Here is a 19,838-nt window from a genome sequence, read left to right as displayed (position 1 = left end):
ATAAATATATACCAAATTAAAGATAAAAGTAAGTAAAATAAATGTTCCAAATTTTTAAAAATGTTATAAACTATAACACAATACATTTAAGTCATGAGAATAGGGAAATATTGAAACTTAAAAGATGAGAAAATATCCTAGATAAGATTTATCCAAAGGAAGGTACAATACTGTCAGTCAAAATACATTTATATTAAAATAAATTCCTGGAGATTAATTCAGTAGGCGTTATAATACAGTAATGTGGGAAGCAAAAATATGAAAAGAAATACATGTAGTATTGTAATGAGAGAGATTAACATATCTCTTTCACTGTTGGCAATTCAAGCAGAGTAAAACATCTATAAATCCATAAGATTTAAATATCTTACTAGCTCCAGCTAATAAACATGTGTAGAATATTGTACTGGTAAGTATAAATGCATTTTTCAAGAAAAATTATATTTGATGACATATTAAGCTGTGAGGAAACTATGATCAAAATGCAACTGAGTCAGAAATCACTCATAAAAGGTAACTAAAATGCCTTATATTTTGAAAGCTAAGTGAAAATTCTATGTAACACTAGCATTGCTTCAAAATTTTCCTGTTATATGTTATTTGATCTACAAGTTAAAAAATATTTGTCATTTTAGTTACCTTTTATTACTGATTTCTCACTTAATTTTATTTTAACCATGTTTTCTACTAATTTCTATTAGTTCATTAAAAGGAATCATTAGTGCTTATATTGTTTGATCAATTTTGCATGCCTGTATCTGGTAATCTAAGCAAATATTTTGAAGATAACATTTTGCAATATAATAACCATTGTTGATTTCTTGTCATCTTGAGTTGAAATTTTGTACTGTTTTTATTTTTTTGTCTCTTTAAGAAATTTAGATGAGAAAAGATGAAAGGGTATCAGTTAATGATTTAACATTGATAGGTAACATAATTTTAGGGTGAATATTAATGAGATAATGTTATAGAACATAGTGAAGGGCAAAATAGTATAGAAACAGAAAATAAATTCAATGAAGTGACTTGCAGTGCCCAATATAAACATGAAAATGTGTTCAATATCATTAATAATCAGAAATAGCACAATTGTTACTTAAATCATAAATGAATTTGATACTTTATTATTGGAAAATATCACACTATGTGGAGAGTAACAATTTTAGATAAGAATGTGTTCTTTTCCACCACTGCTGAGTGGATAGTTTATTACTTTGTTCTGTCCTTACTTCTTTAAATATGTGTTCACCTGTGATCCATCAAGCCCATTCTCCTGCCTAGATTATGTGCCCCTGTCCATATGTGCCAGGAATATTTGTGGTGGCATTGTTAGTATTTAAGAAAAGTACTGAGGAAAACACAAAAGCCCAGTCATAGTAGAATAGATAAGTTAAGTTAAGGTTTACTCATTCAGAAAATACTAGTCTGCAATGAGGAGAACCCCAGAAATGTGTTGAGCTGTAAAAGCAAACCTTGGAGAAATACGTAAAGTGTTATTTTATTTATGTAAATTAGTATAAGTGAAATTCAGCACAATATTGACTAAGAGTATAATTTTATGTGGTAATATTTTAGTGAAAAACAAGAGAAAGATAAACACATATTCATGATGGTAATTACCTCTAATGAAGTGGGAAGAGCTGAATCAGCAGGAGACAGAAATGTCATGATGATGTTCTTTGTGCAAAAGGTGTGGTGCATAAATAGGTTTCTTTGTAGTCTTCAAAATGAGCTTTTTATATTCTCCAAATGAGTAAGCATGCGGCACAGTGATTCATCTGATGTAAATGTTCTGGGTTATTGAGCTGTCATGGTAATGGTGAAGGGCAGAGCAGTGACATGTGCACTTGGAAAGTGACTTCAGGATTTCAAATTTGAAATGCTGCTCAGTAGGAAATGTCCATGAATCCTGGATCAGAAAGCATCCCCCTGAAAAGTGTAGCTAAGAATCAAGAGACTATATTATTTAAGTAGTCAGCCCTCTGTATCAGCAGGTTTCTGTACATTCAACTGACCTCTTAGAAAAAACTTGAAAATGAAAGCTGCAACTACATTGAATGGGTACAGACCTTTTTTGTCCTTATTCTCTAAGCAATACAATACAACAGCTATTCAGACAGTATTTAGTATTTACATTTTATCAGGTGTTGTAAGTAATTTAGAGCTGACTTAAAGTATATGGGAGGATATGTGTAGGTTATATGTAAATGCTGTTTATTTTTTATATAAAGGACTTGAGCATCACAAATTTAGCTATCCATGGTGGAGGTACTAGAACCGATTCCATGTGTATGCTTAAAAACAACAGTATATATGTGTGTGTGTGTATGTATATATAAATAATATGTGTATATACTTTATATATATAACATGTATGTATACTTTAACATAAATTTATGTTTATCTAAAATAAGATTATAAGAAAAAGAGAGAAAGAGAGACAGACAGAGGAACAGAAAAAGAGATTAAATATCTGTTGTAGAGGACGTGGCATTAAGGTGATCCCTAACCTGAAGTCCAGTGGTTGCTATGGAAACACAAAGGAAAAGGCAAGTAGCTAGATCTACTGCAGAGAAAGAAATAGCATGATTCAATATAAGATTCTAAAAGACTTTAGGATATTTTCTCCTGTTATATAAGCAGACTAAGTGAAGACATGAACAATATAAGGATAATTCTGACCACAATAACATACTATGGAAGTTAATAGATGAGAGTTAAATCTAAACTGTGTAGTAGGTAACTGCTTTGTTTTTCTGCTAATGTAGAGAAGAGTGTGCACCATTTCCAGTCTTCTCTAAAGTTATTTCATCAGCTGACAGCTTCCTGTAATCACCTATATCTACATGTTGAATAGGATGACCACACTAATCCATAGGAGTATATACATCAGAGACCATTTAAAGCTTTCTCTATCTTTTAACAATCGATTTTTCTCTTAAATTGTAGAGAATTGATTCTGCTTTTATACTGACAGTTTATGATTGTTTCAGTTTTAACTCTCAGTCCTTTTTATTGCTATACACAGAAAAATTACATACAGTTTTTATTTTTGTATTTTCAACTCTATTACAATTGAGTTCACTAGGGAAGGAGGGAAAAGAAACCCCACCAAACCCTCCAATAGAATGTACCATTAACAAATACATGAAATTTATTCAGTGAATTAGTTTTTATTAAACTCTTTTCATGTGTCAGCATTTTTCTAGTTATTTAAGCTAGCTTTCCATCACCACAACAAAATACTGAAATAATCCACTTAGAGAGATTTGTTTGTCTCCCTGTCCTTTATGGGATGTCTTCATTGCTTTGAATGCATGATGAGGCAGCACATGGTGGGTGTGTGTGGAGGAGTGAAACCTCCTTACATCGCGAGCCAGGGAGCAGAAAGACAGTCCTGTTCAAGGGCATGTTCTCTGTAACCTAACCACCTCCCATGAGGCTGCAATGCTCCAAAACTCAGTGCCTCTCAATAAGGCCACCATAGGAACGGACTACAGGGAGGCACTTTTCCAAACTTGACCAGTAGTGATTTGGGATATAACAAGTGAGTTAAAACCAGATTGTCCCTATGGAATTTAAATCCTTTACTGACTAGTGGGTCTTGGAGAATAGAAACCGTTTTCTTATCTTCCAGATATTGATAGAGATAAAATGAGAAGACAAATAATTCTTCTACTTTGACAGTTCAATGCTACCCATGCTTCATGGGGCAGGTCTCCTTTCTCCGTGTACCATTCCTAATCTGTCCCAGCCTATGGTGATGTTTCTTTTCCCTGATTTTTACAACAAAAATTTAGCTATCATTTAGATATTGCAGTTTTAAGTATTTTAAGTCAGTGAATTTTTATTAAATTTTTAGCACAATGTTTTCATAATATAGTATTAGAACAACTCTAGCACCCCAAGATATTCATTGTGTCCATTAACAGTCATGCTTCTCCCACTCCCCTACTCTAGGCAAGCACCAGCTGTATTTCTGCCTCCCTGAATCTACTTTTCCACACATTTCATGTAAAAGGAATCATTTGACTTATAGTCATTTCCATGTGGCTTCTTTCACTTAGGGTGTTTTTAGATTCACTCCTGCATTTACTACTACTATATGGACATATCACAGTTTGTTTACGCATTTATGGGTTCATGGCCATCTGAACAGTTCTCACTTTTGAGTTATTATAAGTGCTGTTGTAAGCTCTGTGGAGTGTACAAATCACTTAGTTGCTTACTGTGAGGGATTTCATGTGGATTAGTTAGGGTCCTTAAAAATAAGAAAGATGTTGTGTTATCATATTTCCCCTTCCTGCATTGTGTTGCAGATGCTGCAAAGTGCATGTTATTAGTGGTTGATTTATAGCTTGGTAGGCTGATGTCTTGGTTACATTTCTCTCGTTGCTGAGACAAAATACTCAACACCCCAAATTAAGGAAGGAAAGGTTTATTTAGCTTGCAGTTTGTGGAGGTTTCAGTCTATAATCAGCTGGCTCCAAGGCAGGGTGGCAGTTCACAGGGCAACACTTCAAGGCAGCATAAGACAGCAAAAGCAGCACGAGCTAAAGGAGGGGAAGCAAGCCTCTTTTCCTTTCTTATATTATAAGATGGCTATCCACCCACACTGTCTTTGGGCCCCCTTTTGCACAGGCTCAGGATGAATACAAAGTAAGGACTCTAGCTCCATGCTGAGTCACTTATTTAGTCTTCTAAACTTCTCAAGTTGATGCAATGAGCAACATTCTAGAGCAGGAAGGGCGTGTCTTTTTCACCCCAACATGTAGAACTGCTGAGTAGTTAAGCTTCTAGACTCCAAGTTGGCACAATGTATCAACCATAACAGCTGACAAAAGAATGAATGAAAGGAGTTATATAATTTCCACATGCTGTTAAAACAATCTAAGAAATGGTAGACTTAGGAGTGAAACCTTCACTCTAATATTTTAATGAAAACCAAGTAGAATTTTTAACATACCAGTTTTCTACATTTGAATACTTTCCTCAAATGCCACAAGACAATTTCCTTAAGACAAACCCTGAATTTTTACCACTCTGTTTTTAGGAAAACAGGTAAAGAAAAACAACATATAGGAGCATGTGCTATGCTTTCCTAAAATATACAGACTAACCACAGAGGATTAATTTTATTCAGTACAAACTATACCTTTGAATTTTATTTATTTATTTATTTATTTTTTTATTTTTTGTTTTTCTCTGGTACCGGGAACCGAACTCACGACCTTGCGCTTGCCAGGCAGGCGCTTTGCTGCTGAGCTAAATCCCCAGCCCCCACCTTTGAATTTTAAAGGTTAAATTAAGGCTAAGGACTGTACAGTCATCTGTCAGATTTTGTGAATGACTGAATAAAAAGGGCTGAATTGGGTTTCTTTTCTTAGTGTGAATTCAATACATGCTCATGGACTGAAAGGCTGTGTGATTTCTCTAGTCCTAAGTGGATTACTGGAGTACTCTACAGGAAATAGGAATCAATTAAATCTCTTTACAGATGGAAATAGGAGTTAGTGGTAATACAGCATGCAAGCTCAGTAGCATGCATTCATGGTAATGGTGGCAGGCTGTGAGCAATTCTCCAAGCACAATCAAGTGAAATGTAAGACACTCCAAACCTTACCAGGCTAGTCCTGTAAACAGGTTCACAAGTCAAAAGAGATCATCAGCATAGGAAGATTAGTCCAGGGCTGGAAAGGGGGAAAATAATTCAATAAATGAATCATAAGTGCTACAGGAAATATACACAGTTTTGTCCCAGCTACTGCATTCATCTCTGAAACACTTATTTCAAATATTAGCATAAAATTACAGAAACTGTTATGATGTAGTCTACAGGGAAAATTAGGGTCAGGCATAGAACAACCTGTGTTTCTTTAGCTGTCTCATCTCTAAACATGTTTTACTTGCATACATACTTAGTTAAAAATTCCTTGAAGCCATTTCATTATGGATTTGACTATTAATCAGGTTGGCATGGTGGGATTCTGCAGCTTTGGTTTTATAATACCCTATCAGTAAGAAACATCTAATCTATGAGTCCTTTGAGGATCTCTGAGAGATGAGTTCAAAGGACACTAGGATGCCAAGGAAAAGTAAAAGGAGATACACAAAGGTAAATATACTGATCAGAATACATATAAACAGCTTTTTAAAAATGCTTGACCTACCAATCAGTGTATTCTATAGTATATCTTACAGCTATGTCCAATCTGTAGGGTATACTATTTTCACCTTTTTTTTAGTGAAAAATTGGCTTCTACCAGATTGAAGATATATATTGTTAATGTATATAAGTGAAACTCCCTTTATAAATTTTTATTACAAAAATTTTAGAAAGAACAAAGAAAAATAGAGCAGGCTGCATATTGGACATGTTGCTGGAAAATCTTTTGTCAGAAGTCTTCTCAATTTCAGTATGAAGATTTTTTTTTTACAGTGTAAAAGCAGGATAACATAGTAATAGGGCGATTTACTGAACTACAGACAAAGTGGTAGGACATTATCAATGGTTCTTATTTTACCTATTGGTATCTTCAAGATAGTTTCTCAGGAAAACAAATAGACAAATAAGAGTGAGTTACAGACAAAAGTGGTAGGAAATTATCAATGGCTGTTGCAGTATACTCTGGTTTCTTCAAAGTGGTTTCTAGGGAAAACAACTAGAGCTATACATGAGTGATCAATTAAATAATCATTGACTATTCTCAATGGTTGTTGTTGAAAACACATAGTAATAAACATACATTCACTTACAAAATATAGTAGGAACAATACAAACATTACATAGTTATGGATAGATTGGTAGGAAATTATCAATGGCTGCTGTAGTACATGTTGGTATCTTCTAAGTGGTTTCTCAGGAAAACAGATATGCAAGAAAGATTTAACAAGTAGTTACAGCCTAAGAGTTTTGAAAAATAGCAGATTACCTACTCATCAGTGACTCCTTTCACTGAGGTGTGACGGCTGGAAGGAAGGCCAGGGTTGAAAAGAAGGACCGAGAGACTAGCATCAGTGTCCAGCAACAGGCTGTTTACTTTTTGCTCTATAGTCATGATTACACGGGGCTCCTCCTTGGAGATAATGGTCTGGCCAGAGGGAGAAGGCAGAGTATGCCCTGGGCCCCTTCATTCCTTTGGACCAGCTGTAGGAGGGGTCTGAGCTCTGGGACCTTCGCTTCAGAGGGCAGTACGACCTCTAGTGGTCACTTTTACAGTCAGGACATGGCTTAGGCGGCTTCTTAGGGCCGTCCCTGTTGAGGTGGCCTGGCTTTTGATAGCTGTAGCAGATGAATGTAGTAGACGAGTTCTTCTTGGGGCCTTGAGGATCAGACTTAGGGTCTGTTTCTCTTAGTGCTGCAACAAAGGCAGCTATTTTTTTCTCGGTCTTTTTGTTTTCTCTCCTTGGCCTCCTCCTCATCATGGCTATACAATACTGCAGAGGTAATTCTTACTAACATCTCAAGTGAGCCATCTGGGGTGAAAGCCATTTCTTGTAGCTTTTTTGTACTACCTGGGGCTGACTGAGTAATAAACTTATCTTTAAGAATAGTTCATCCCTCTACTGAGATACTTCCTGGGATCCAGGGAAGTATGCTTTATCAATGCCTCTTGTCTAAGAAAGCAGACGGGTGTTCTCTCCAGCCTCCCAGCACATTGGGACCCCGCAACCACTTAGTGTCCTCTCTCCAACTGTCAAAACGGGTGGCAGGAACATGTGGATGAAGTTCTCGACCCCTAGTCAGTCTCAGTACTATCAGTGTCCCAGGCAGGTAAGCTAGACACGCACCTTCTCCATGAAGGTGGTTCTTCAGAATCTGAATATCAGGCACTCATGTAATCCATGAAGTCTCGGTGCAGACCTCTCTGGAGCTCCACTTGCTCCTCCACTGCAGCCTGTACAGTTAGGGGAAGAATGGCCGCCAAGAGGTCTCCCCAGGTATTGCGCAAGGTCCTCCCGGTTTCCAGCTCCCCAATAGCCCCCGTTTCCCCAGTCAGCTCGACGTCTGAGTCGTCGGGCGTTGTTACTCTCGTGTTCTCTGAGTCCTTCTTCATCAGCTGCTCCTCCGCTGACTCTGGACCTTTGTGGTTTTCAAGGGCAGGGCCAAGAGCGACCTACTGTGTGGCATGTTTTCCCAGAGGTTTCTCCATATCGGGATGGTTCAGCATGTCTCTGGGCGAGCCTATTGTGTTGGTGCTTCTGAACATGGTGGTTCTCTACTGTGTGCCTCTTCCCGGGCCCCTGCTGCCTGCCTTTCTGGGCACCTGTGTGGCGGGGGACCAGGCCTGAAAGGGTCAGCGCGCCCCACTGTGCAGCATCCCAGGCAGGTGCCTGCCGCCTCAGTATGAAGATTTTTTAAACACATGCTGTTGTTAAGAGAAGCAAGATGATTTGTGAAACTTGTTAGAAGCATCTGAAGTTTTAGCAGTCCAACCGAGTTCACATTTTCAGGTTTGCAGTGTCTTCTGTACGATCTGATGTGTAGTTAATTTATTTCTAGGAAGGGTTTTCTACACTTAATTCTAATTGGGAAAATCATCAAGAAACTAGCCATGAATATATTTGAGTGTCACTTATATTCTTGGAGTGGTTACTAGAAATTTGCTGACTGCCCTGAATAATAAACGTGGAAATAAACCATGGAGATTATTAAAAAGATGGAAGCTGCTTGTTTTGATAATGGAAGTGGATTGACAGTAACATCTGTAGAAAGGAAATTGATTTTATCTAGGCTTCCTTATAAATTAGATTTCTGAATATTCATAAGTCTTTCTTAGGTAGATACTGATATGTACATGGATTCCGATTCATCTGGAGAGAGATTACTTAGGATCAAGTCCAGTCTTGCTGAAATATAACAGTTAAGTAGGTTACTGTGCTTAGTATTTATTTTTTTTTTGGTACTGGGCAATCAAACTCAGGACCTTGTGCTTGCCAGGCAGGCGCTTACACCACTGAGCTATCTCCCCAGCCCTTGTGCTTAGTATCAATGAAGTACTCATTGAAAATAAGTTAGTGTGGCAGCATGCACACAAGTTTTTGTTTATAATTCACCCTTAAGACTATTGCCTCTCTCTCCACTAAACTATTGCCTCTAACTAAACAATGCTAATGTTTATCATCAAAGAAACACAATTAGTAAAATAAAACCTGTTAGGGTTACTTTTAAATGAAATTATTTCTTTATGTGAATTGAAATTGACTTCATAAATGAATCGCATTATAGTAAAAAAAAAATTAGCATTTATCAATAAATGTTAAAATTTCCACTTTATGGTATAGCACCAATTTTAAATAAGTTAAAAGTTAAAGAATAATATCTTTAAAAATCCTGAGAAATGAATTTTCTTTACAATAATTCTTCTGAGACCTCATTCATGAACATATACGTATTCTCCCTAATGTCTTCATAGTAATTCCATCGTTAGTTAAAAGCTGTGGCAAAGATTGATGACATGTAATAAAAGGTTTGGTCCAATTATAAATTTTCTGTTCTTTCTTTTATTACTGAAGCCTTAGAAGCCACATGAATTACATATTTACAGTTTAAGAATTAGAATTTTGTAATCTCAATTTAATTATCGCTGGGTTGATAGTGCTTCCTTGGCATATTATCTAGTTGAATCATTACATTTTTCTGCATGCTCTAAAGAAACAACTCTCCAATTAGGGATTCATATGTCTTATTAATTATGTGTTTTACTATAGATATCATCCAAAGAGCTGTGTACTCATACTAAGTTCTTTAAAGTTTGCTGGTTATAGGAGAGGATTACATCTCTCTTCCATTTCTAATACATGTTCCATTCCCCTGCTTCCCCTTGTTTTTGTTTGTTTGTTGTTTGTTTTGTCTTTTTGAGACAGGGTCTCACTATGCAGTTCAAGCTGGCCTTGAGCTCACTTTGTAGCCCAGGCTGGCCTCAAATTCTCAAGGATCCTCCTGCCTCGGGCTCCCGAGTGCTGGGATTACAGGGGTGCGCCGCCACGACTGACTCCCTGCTTCCTCTTGTATCTGAGTATAAATGTAGTCAACAACTACCTAAGGACATTGCTAATTTCTATACCAGTATGCTTGGGCTTCATTTACTGCAAGCAACACTGAACTAGCCATCTAAATTTGGAGCTGTGTATTCATTTTATTAGTTACTATATCTCATGTGCAGAAAGTGTACTTTTTTCAAAACGATGTGGACAACATTAGTCCTCAATCATAGTCAAAGCTTTACCAAATAACTGGCACAGTATTTCACCTGAAGTATCTTAACATACTGTACTGAATATACTTTCCCATTTTTAATGGAAAGTTCATGCCACTTACAGTCAGAGAGATTCAAAAAATGATTGTTATTTTGAATTCATTTCTAGAGTGTCCAGCAGATGTCTGATAGAATGAGTTGACAAAGGGGGAATCCACTGAAGAGCTGTCATGTGGCTGAGTGTACAAAGAGAGCAGAAGCTGGCCTTTGCGATGCAGATACACTGTAGTCAGCACAGTGAGGCCTGCAGTGCTAAGTTCTGAAAGGCCTTTGCATTTAGACAGAAAGGAATTCACTGTAACCAGCTCTTACATCGATAAGTGAAATGTCAGCAAATTCCCTCAACTCCTGAAGAGTTGGTGTGGAGGTTGAGGGACTCTATGACAAATATACAGAACATACAAAAGGCTGCTCAAAAGAAAATTTATAGCAAATGAATAAATCTTTGGATTTCCAAACCAAAGGATAATCTAGAAAAAATACTCACTAGTAACTTCTACCAAGTCAGGGATATAAAAATGCCCTAAGGTAATCCTTCTCCACAGAGCCTGTATAATTCTATAATGTAAATTCCTCCAAAAATTTGAAAAGCACCCATATAATGTTCAAGAAGAATAAATTTTGAATATCTTTGTAAATACAAATACTATTACAAAAATATTAAACACTGTTAAATTTCTAATCCTGCAGAGTTCTAACTTATATTGCGGTTGTAACTGCATTGATCTTCTAGGAAATTGACTGCAGTATGAGAAGGAAACAATGTATTGGAATATCAGAAAATTTCCTTTTCTACATCAATTATTTTCAATTTATTTGATGACTGCAATGTGGATGGATATCTCAAACATAAAGTGGTCATGTTGGCTTTTCACCCCCTCTCACCATGTCTACATGTGTACTTTCAATTTATTATTTAGTGTTGTTAGTGCTGTGAATGGAATGTTTGCTAATCACATGCAAGGCCTCAACAATAAAGTAGGAGAAAGAATATCTATAACTCCCAAAAGAAATCAGTATTTAGAGAAAAAACAGATGTCTTATTTTCCAAAACTAAAACTAGCAAATTTGAGACTTACACTGATGTAACAGAGTGGAAATATTTTGTGTAGGGTTTCATAGTGTCAAAGTACTTTTGAAGTTGTGTAAGGACAAAGAACGTATTCTTAATTGTGTTTACCTTTGCAGGGGAGATGTGAGAATGCCAGAAGCTTCTCAAAAGAAATTTTACAGTTAATGAGTAGATCTTTGGATTTCTAAGAAAAAGGATAATCAAGAATGTTGTTTCTTTAAATGTCTAATTTTTTAAAAAGAATATATTACAATATTATGATATTAATAGTTCATTTTCAAATATCTTAAAATGATCTCTATATCAGGTGTTCCAAAATTCCCAAAGGAAAAAATTGAGCCTCTGGATGTAGAAGAAGGCGATCCCATCGTTCTTCAATGCAACCCTCCCAAAGGCCTCCCACCTCTGCACATTTACTGGATGAATATAGGTAAGCAGTGCTCCCCTCCATCAATAAGGGGCACTGTAATTTCATATGTCATGTAAATAACCTAAAGATATCAAGGACAAAGCCTGGCATGGCGCTGCATGCTCATCATCCCAGGGAGGCTAGAGGAGGAGGGTTACCATGAGTTTGAGGCCAGCTTGGACTACATAGTGAATTTAAGGCCAGCCTGCGCTACACAGTAAGCCAAAAGAAAATCAACTCCCCCACCCCTGAAAAAAGAATTCAAAGATAGAATATTCATATATGATTATCCATGTGGAATTAAGTAGACTTCTAAAGTTAGACATATTGAAACTTGTCCCTAGTTCTAAATATAAAGGGAATATAAACTAATGTATGTGTATGTAAACCCTAGAACAGAACTAAAGATAGCTCCTCATTTTATCATATTTGCAAAGAACAGAGGGTACTGCCATAATAGTGTATGTCTGTGAAGAAATACATCTGTGTTACAAGCCATTTACTTATCTTTGGAATGTAACCCATAGCAGAATTGAGGATGTCTTGTATGGGTCTGCCTACCTTGATATATTCTATCTTAACAATGTTCTACCTGCTAAACAAAGTGAATCACAAAATTTTTTCCATATTTTATTTTATTATGAGAGAATAAAAAAGTAAGAATCAAAAAACAATAAAAAGTGATAATGGATTTCAAAACAAGATGATAGAGAATTAACTCATAAGTGAAAAAATCAGACTGACATGTGTAAACATCGTATTGTATCCCATATTGTGAAGAACTGAAAGAGTAAGGAAAGAATTTTGTATTATACTCTGCCCTTAATTTTCCAAAAACCCTAATTGATTCAGGTTCTTGCAAAGTCCTCTGCTAGCAAGAGCCTTAGTGAGGCTTCCTAGATGGCCCTCACTCTGGCTCCCACAGAAAAGTGGTGTTTGTAGAGCACTGAGAAGAAAGTAGATGAAATTTCTTGGATAAAGTTAACATTTCCAAACTCTGGTCATTCTAAAATTTTCCATGCTGCATCCAGGTAAGGGAGGGTGAGAAGGTCACAGAAAATGAAAGTAAGAATCAGACCATTATCTGATTTGACCAGGTTTCAGATAAGCCAATGCAAATCCAGAAAGCAGAGGTACAAACATAGACCATCAAACTCTGGTAAGTCAGTGGACTTCTTTGGTTAATATGAGAAGCGTATGTCCAGGGTGTTTTTTGTATATTTTGATTGTCCCTCAATTATTGCTCCTCTAGTAAATCAGGATTTGAGAGAAATAGGAGCAGACAAGAAAATCCAAATCAAGTGAAATAACACAAAAGAAATAAAATTGATAAAGGAAGCAAGGTAACATAAGGGGCAGTTGTGCCTTTCAATGACAAAATATTTCTTTGCAGAATTAGAACACATAGAACAAGATAAAAGAGTATACATGAGCCAAAAAGGAGACCTGTACTTCGCAAATGTGGAAGAAAAAGACAGTCGGAATGATTACTGCTGCTTCGCTGCCTTTCCAAAATTAAGGACGATTGTACAAAAAATGCCAATGAAACTAACAGTGAACAGTTGTAAGTCCAAATAATTTATTCCATCGTGCACACGACATGCAAATTTGTCTATAATTTCATCCCGGTTGAAGCCATTTAAAGCTGGGTTGGTATTTTCCTCATTGTTTAGTTCAACTCTAGAGACTTCATCCAGATGAAAGAGACATCTGCAGCTGCAAATCCACAGTAGCTCTGTCTCTGGCAGCCAGAAAATCAAATCTCAATTCACAGGACAAGTGTATTTCATTTGATGGCTGCAGATCCAGTCATTTTCTGTGGGTAAATTACAAAATGAAATTCCAGGGTTTTCCAGTCAAGTCTCAGGAACTGATTCACTGTGACCTTGGATAAACCAACAGAATTGAAATGGGAGGGAAAAATTTCAAAAAGTCAAACCATAATCAGTACTAATATTTTATAGATAGAAGTTTTTCTTTATTCTTCCCAAATTGGTAGAGTTATTTTAATTTATCGTTGTTCTTACTGGATTCTGAAAATGCCAATATGGATTCTCAAATGTGAAAAAGCAATTCATAGGAGGAAGACATATAAAATTCAAAGTGAGGACATAATCCCCCACAGCTCCCTAACTGTACAATCAGCCTTGGTGTAGCTGGAAGTTGGTGTTTCTGTCTCATTGTCTGATGTGATTCATGCTATTTTCTTTGCTGTGTGTTGATACATTCTACCATGTCTTCACTTTAACACTCATTAAGTAATCTAATTTCTCTGTAATGGATTTATAACTTTAATATTTTCCACCTGGTTTAATGTGTGGTAATTCAAGATTAAGCTCATTTAAAAAGTTTTCTTATTATGTAAGCCTGTTTTCCCATAGACAGTGTTTTAGTGAAGCATGGTTCTACCTCATTTTGTAATTATCCAGAGAGAAATATTTGGCTTTTCATTCTTTATAGATATCAGCATCTACCATTATGTTTGTGTTTTTCTTCCATTTTTTATTTCAGTAAAGCATGCTAATGACTCAAGTTCATCCACAGAAATTAGTTCCAAGGGTAAGTTGGACACGTGTAACGTTGGCATTTTTGTTCACTTTAAGCCGTTCATTATCATTTCTGAGTTAGAATGTTTTCTTTATTACCTTCATGAGTTTGTAAAATGCTAGTATTTCTGTTAAAGAAAACCCCTTAGCAGAAGGTCTAATTGTCTTTCATCTCCTCTCAAACATGTGCAAAGGGAGTGACTTTCATAAATATATAACTATATAAACATAATTGTATGCTTACCTATACTATAATTTACGTAAATAAATAGTTATAACTATAAATATAGACGTAGATATTTGAGAAGTTATTTTTGGGCTCTCAGAATGTCTCATACGTTGGATAAAATTGATAGTGTTATGTGAAGAAAGGAAAAATAAAACCAGGGTAAGTGATGAGAAATAGAGAAATACTGGGTTTAAGGAAGTTAAATGATTACTATTGTTCTTGCAGGACTTATTGGAATAGTTAATATGCCACTATGCATTGTGATTCTCTGATAAAGAATATAGTTTGCAGTATTTTCCCAGCCCAATTTTCTGTGGAACCTTTTAAATTCAATTTTATTTTGTCCATAAACTATCTGTAGAAATTGTATTCTATATAGGATTTCTGCATTATAGAGTAGGCTAGTTTTCTATAATGAAAAGAATCATATACATGAATGCAAGGAATATGTTTACATCATGTGAACTAATAGTGTAAGTTAGATTCCACGTATGTTGGTGACATCAGCAGAAGTAGATGAAGACTCTTCTTGGAGTCCCCTCCGTTATAAGGTGGGTTGATTCATTCCCAGTAATCATTATTTTCTTTCTAATCAATAACTCAAATGTATATATTTCTGTATCTTCAGAGCACTAGGGGCTGGGGATTTAGCTCAGCAGCAAAAGCGCCTGCCTGGCAAGCGCAAGGTCGTGAGTTCGGTTCCCGGTATCAGAGAAAAACAACAACAACAAAAAAAAAACAGAGCACTAAATAAAAATCACTGTACATAGTACATATTTGATAATTATTTCTCAGTGAATATATAGTCATACAAAATTATTGCAAAATATACACTGCTCCCTGTGCTGTGTATTACTCTCTTATGATGATAGAATATCAGCTATTTATTTTCTTTCCATAAAAGGTAAAGTCACCTTGATATTAAATGAAAAAGTAACAACTTATAATAACCTTTGCAATGAGATAAAAATTTGCAATAAAAATGGAAGTTTGCTAATTTGCCATTGCATTTGAAAGTTATTAATAATAAGATAGATAGACCTTATTAATTTGTAGTTAGTGAGAATTCTTAGTAATAATTTCCTGCAACTGTTTATCTTTGAAGGCCTGAGGCCATAAAAAATTGCCAGAATACCCTGTAAAGTTCATAGATAGCTAGTGTCTACCATAGGCTTCCTGAATCAGAATTTCTGGACAGAGTCTAGGAAGCATTTCATAGGAACCGTATCCAATACTTAAGCAGGTTAAATTAAAGAAAAACACACAGCTATCAAACATGATAAGGCATGATTAAAATGTAGAGTATAAAATCACAAACTATCAATTTACTTAAGGGCTTTGTCAAGAAATTATTTGTTTTTAATAATGTTTGAACTTCTAAAGTAGAACAAGTCGTATAAATTATGACCTTTCTAAAGTGTGGTTTTACATATAGTGAACACATCTAGGGATGAAAGAGGAACAGTCTATTTAGATAGAAATATATTAAAATACATACATAAATATATATATGTATATATACACACACACACACACACACACACACACATATACACAAACATACCTAGATTCTTACTTAGGCTTTTAAGCAAGAATTAGTACCTCAGAATTTCAGTTGCTTGTAGTTTGAAAAAAAAAAAATCTATCTTTTCGTTTCTCTTTTATAGCAAATTCAATCAAGCAGAGGAAACCTCGGCTGCTACTGCCCCCGCCCGAGGCAGGCAGCGAGTCCGCTGTTGTCATCCTTAAAGGGGAGACTCTGACGCTGGAGTGCTTCGCGGAGGGCCTGTGAGTAACCCGGCAGCTTTATCCATCCACTGCTGTGAACAATGCGGCATCATTCAAGAATGTATTTTTTGTATATTTAAAAATTATTTTTCCCCGAAATAAATCCTGTTAACTTTATTTCTGGAAAAAATAATTTGTACTTCACCCTATACACTGCAGGCTATGACTGAAATGTACTTATAATTAGATCTTTCAGTCACTTTGTGTTATTGTAAATGGAGGGGACAAAGTCTTCCTGGTTAAGCCAACTGATTAAGTCTAATGCCCTCATTAGCGCCTGACTAATTCTTATTCTCACCTGTTTTTTCATTTTCTACTCCCTTGGCTTGACCCACTCTTGTTTTCTATGTTACTATCTATGTTGCCTTTAAATTTCCCAAGACTCTGTTTACCTATTTGCTCTGCTGTTATCCTTTACATTCAAGAAAGCCCTGATCATGGAATTAATGAGTTTCACACAAAAGCTAGCTAACTGATCTTTGTTCCCAACTGTAAAAGCAGTGCACTTTTCTAGTCCTCCGTGAAAGTGCTAAGGGATCTCACTTGGTCATCTGAAGCCATTACCCGTATTGAGTAACTACAAGAAGTCTGTGTAACTACAAGAAGTCTGGGGCCAACCCATTAAGCCTATTAATTAAAATATTAATTTTGGTCAGGAAAGGCCACCTGCTTGTACCACTATTGTTCCAAATTTAATGGTCCTTTGATACCGTTGCAAAAGCTGTCAGAAATTACACTGCTTCTTCTGAATGCCCAAGTTTATTCATTTGAACATAACGGTATTATAAGCTTTCAGGAGACTAGGATCTGACATTTCAAAAACCATATTCATTCATAATTTAGTGTACATTCTGAATGACTAACCTTTAAATTAGATTACATTAGAAGAAAAGGGGTGGATTTGAATGGTTTTACAAGTACTATGCTTTGTAAGTTTTTCTTCTTATCCAGGAAAAATACTCAGTTTTCTTGTGTGCCTTAAATTGCCAATGTATACTGATACTCGGTTACTTAGATGTTCCAGATCTCCGTATTTTTCATCAGGTTAAAGACTGAAGGCTTGATTTGAGTTATGAGGGTAACCAGTCGCTCAAGTGGTTGTAGTCATGTGTTTACAGTGGTGCAAATTAAATTCTTTCAGTGTTTGTCACTATTCTGGGATGACTTTTTGAGCAGAGCGTTTCAGTAATTCACATTTTCTTATTTCTCATAATGCCATGATTTACATATTATATTGGCTGGCAAAAGCACAGATTGTCTTCAAAATAAGAGAAATGTTCTCAGGTACTTTGGAGAACTTTAAGTTTATGAGGCATTATATAAAAAGATAATAAACATCAATTTGTGTTATCCTTTGGACATGAAGATTTCTTACACATTTTCATAAGAGATTTCACCTGAAATGTTTTTGTCCTGCTCAGAGTGGGTTTTGGTGAGACAATCTTATCTATTTAGTTTTTCTTCAGCTAGAGTGGTACACTATAAAAACGTTTTTAAGTTAAAAAAATTTCTAGGAAGTTTAAAACACAAACTTTTGATACCAACAAAAGTAATGATTGCTAAGACATTGTACTGCTATTCTGTCAAGAATTATATTTTTCTCTTTACATGCATTAACTCACTCTATCCTCATCATGTTTCGTGACTACAATTATTCCCTTTTACAGGTTAGATAAATGAAGCCCCGAACACCCATTTAGAGATGTGAATTCACTTTTCTAAGTTTAATAGAAGGTGAAGTTGCATTCCGTTCTGCCACCAGAAACTCTAACTACCTCTAAATATAACCTATTTTTACATAATATTTTAACCACATGTGTGGTTTGTTATAAAGATGGGGGCACACACAGAGAGTGACATTACTGCTGCATCTGAAGTTGCATAAAGATGGATATTTCAGTAAATGTTTAATAATGTTAATCAAAGCAGGAAAACTTTTAAGGAGATATCCATGTAGAGGGGCTTCAGAGTCTATAGATTCTGTTCATAAGGTAGAAGCTGGGAAGAGTTAAAGAACATTTTGAACCCTGTTCGAGAGAAAAATGTTCGTACCCTGAGTGAAAAAGAATTTTAAAAATTTACATTCACTGACACCCTGTGAAACATTAATAGAATTAGCATGAATTTAAGCTGGGTATGATTGTGTTGCAAGATAGTACATTAGAAACAAGAAGTAGAAGATTAAAATTTGTGAGGTAAGAGCATGAAAATAAATTGGAGGTTAGAAGCTAGTATATATTTATGATATATGTGTATGGAAAGATATTAAGCAATATATTTTCCATGAAAACATCATTGCCCAAACAGTGTTGCTAAATGTTCCTTAAAAACAAAAAAGAAATTACCAAAGGCATAGCTCGAAATTCTTTTAGTGGTGTAAACCTGTCCCTAGATAATTTCTCATGGTGAGCTGACACAAAATCATTTTATTTAATTCTTTGAAGTGAAAGGTATGAGAAGATTGGTAGTTTTCAAGGCACAAGCGTTAAAATAAACTAGATCTAGCAGAAAGTGAAACACTTGCATTATGAAAGTATGGACTCACGAAAAATTTTTCTATGGAAGGAACTAAGGTCCAGAGCAGCCTGTGACTTGGCACAATGCCATTTCGACAGATGGAGTGAAAAGTCAGCAGTTAGGAGACCTGGGTTATGCATTCTGTTCAGTGGTGTTCTCCGGAAGTCAACAGCTAATGTTGCATGTGCCCATTTCCTAAGTAGGATGCCATGTGCTCTGACCTGATCCAACACATTTCAGACCTGTAAGGCAGGGAAGTGCTTGATCCCTGAAAGAAAAAGGAAAGAACCAATGGATGTGAAGTGAATGTGTGTGAAGTGATGTGAATTTCTATCCAAAAATTTTGCATAATAATTGAATAATATTAACTATTGCTTGCAAATAAACAGTTTGAGATAATCACTTAATTATTATCTAACAACCAATAGAAACTTTGGCTATAATCATATATCTAAGGATGTGCAATCAACAAGAACACAGATTTTTATGAAAAGCAAAAATCTAGTAGAAAAAAATAATAAAAACAGGTTTAAGGTCTTTTATTACTACAGTGACCTTAATCGAACTAACTTCTTGGAATTCAAATTTCTTCCTACCGCAAGGTCCTGAGTTTGATTCCCGGTACCAAAAAAAAAAAAATTTCTTCCTAGAAGAAAGATAATAATAATGTCCACGTTAAGGCGCTGGGGATTTAGCTCAGCGGCAAAAGTGCCTGCCTGGCAAGCGCAAGGTCGTGAGTTCGGTTCCCGGTACCGGAGAAAAACCAAAAAAATAATAATAATAATAATAATAATAATAATAATAATAATGTCCACATTAGAGCATACTCAATCATTACAGCTATTAGTAACAAAAAGGAATATAGTGAGAAAAAAGTAGTATCAGTGAAAATAACAAAATTAAGTTCTTCCCATTTATGTATCCCAACAAGGGAGCAGAAAGGTGATAGAACCCTCTCTCACTTGAGGGCAGCCATTATTACTTTCCACGGTAATTTAAAATCACCTGAGTCTTCTGT

General features: G+C 35.6%; 1 protein-coding gene across 8 annotated transcripts in view; it reads left to right on the top strand.

The window, feature by feature from the left end:
* Chl1 (cell adhesion molecule L1-like) overlaps positions 1 to 19,838 on the top strand; it is a 194,421-nt gene that overhangs the window by 122,221 nt on the left and 52,362 nt on the right. For 6 of the 8 annotated variants that reach the window (XM_005383757.2, XM_013513790.1, XM_005383760.2 and 3 more), the window contains 4 exons: positions 11,639 to 11,761; positions 13,134 to 13,304; positions 14,252 to 14,299; positions 16,183 to 16,303. In XM_005383757.2, the coding sequence (XP_005383814.1) occupies positions 11,639 to 11,761; positions 13,134 to 13,304; positions 14,252 to 14,299; positions 16,183 to 16,303 (463 nt within the window). Of the gene's footprint in view, positions 1 to 7,713; positions 7,775 to 11,638; positions 11,762 to 13,133; positions 13,305 to 14,251; positions 14,300 to 16,182; positions 16,304 to 19,838 lie in introns of those variants that run through there. The other 2 variants (XM_005383761.2, XM_005383759.2) reach the window with 2 other exon arrangements.

Source organism: Chinchilla lanigera, unplaced genomic scaffold (genome assembly GCF_000276665.1).
Source record: "Chinchilla lanigera isolate Chin_1 unplaced genomic scaffold, ChiLan1.0 scaffold00020, whole genome shotgun sequence".
Classification (NCBI taxonomy): domain Eukaryota; kingdom Metazoa; phylum Chordata; class Mammalia; order Rodentia; family Chinchillidae; genus Chinchilla; species Chinchilla lanigera.
Note: the sequence above shows the minus strand (reverse complement) of the source record. Positions and strands in the feature narration are given on the sequence as shown.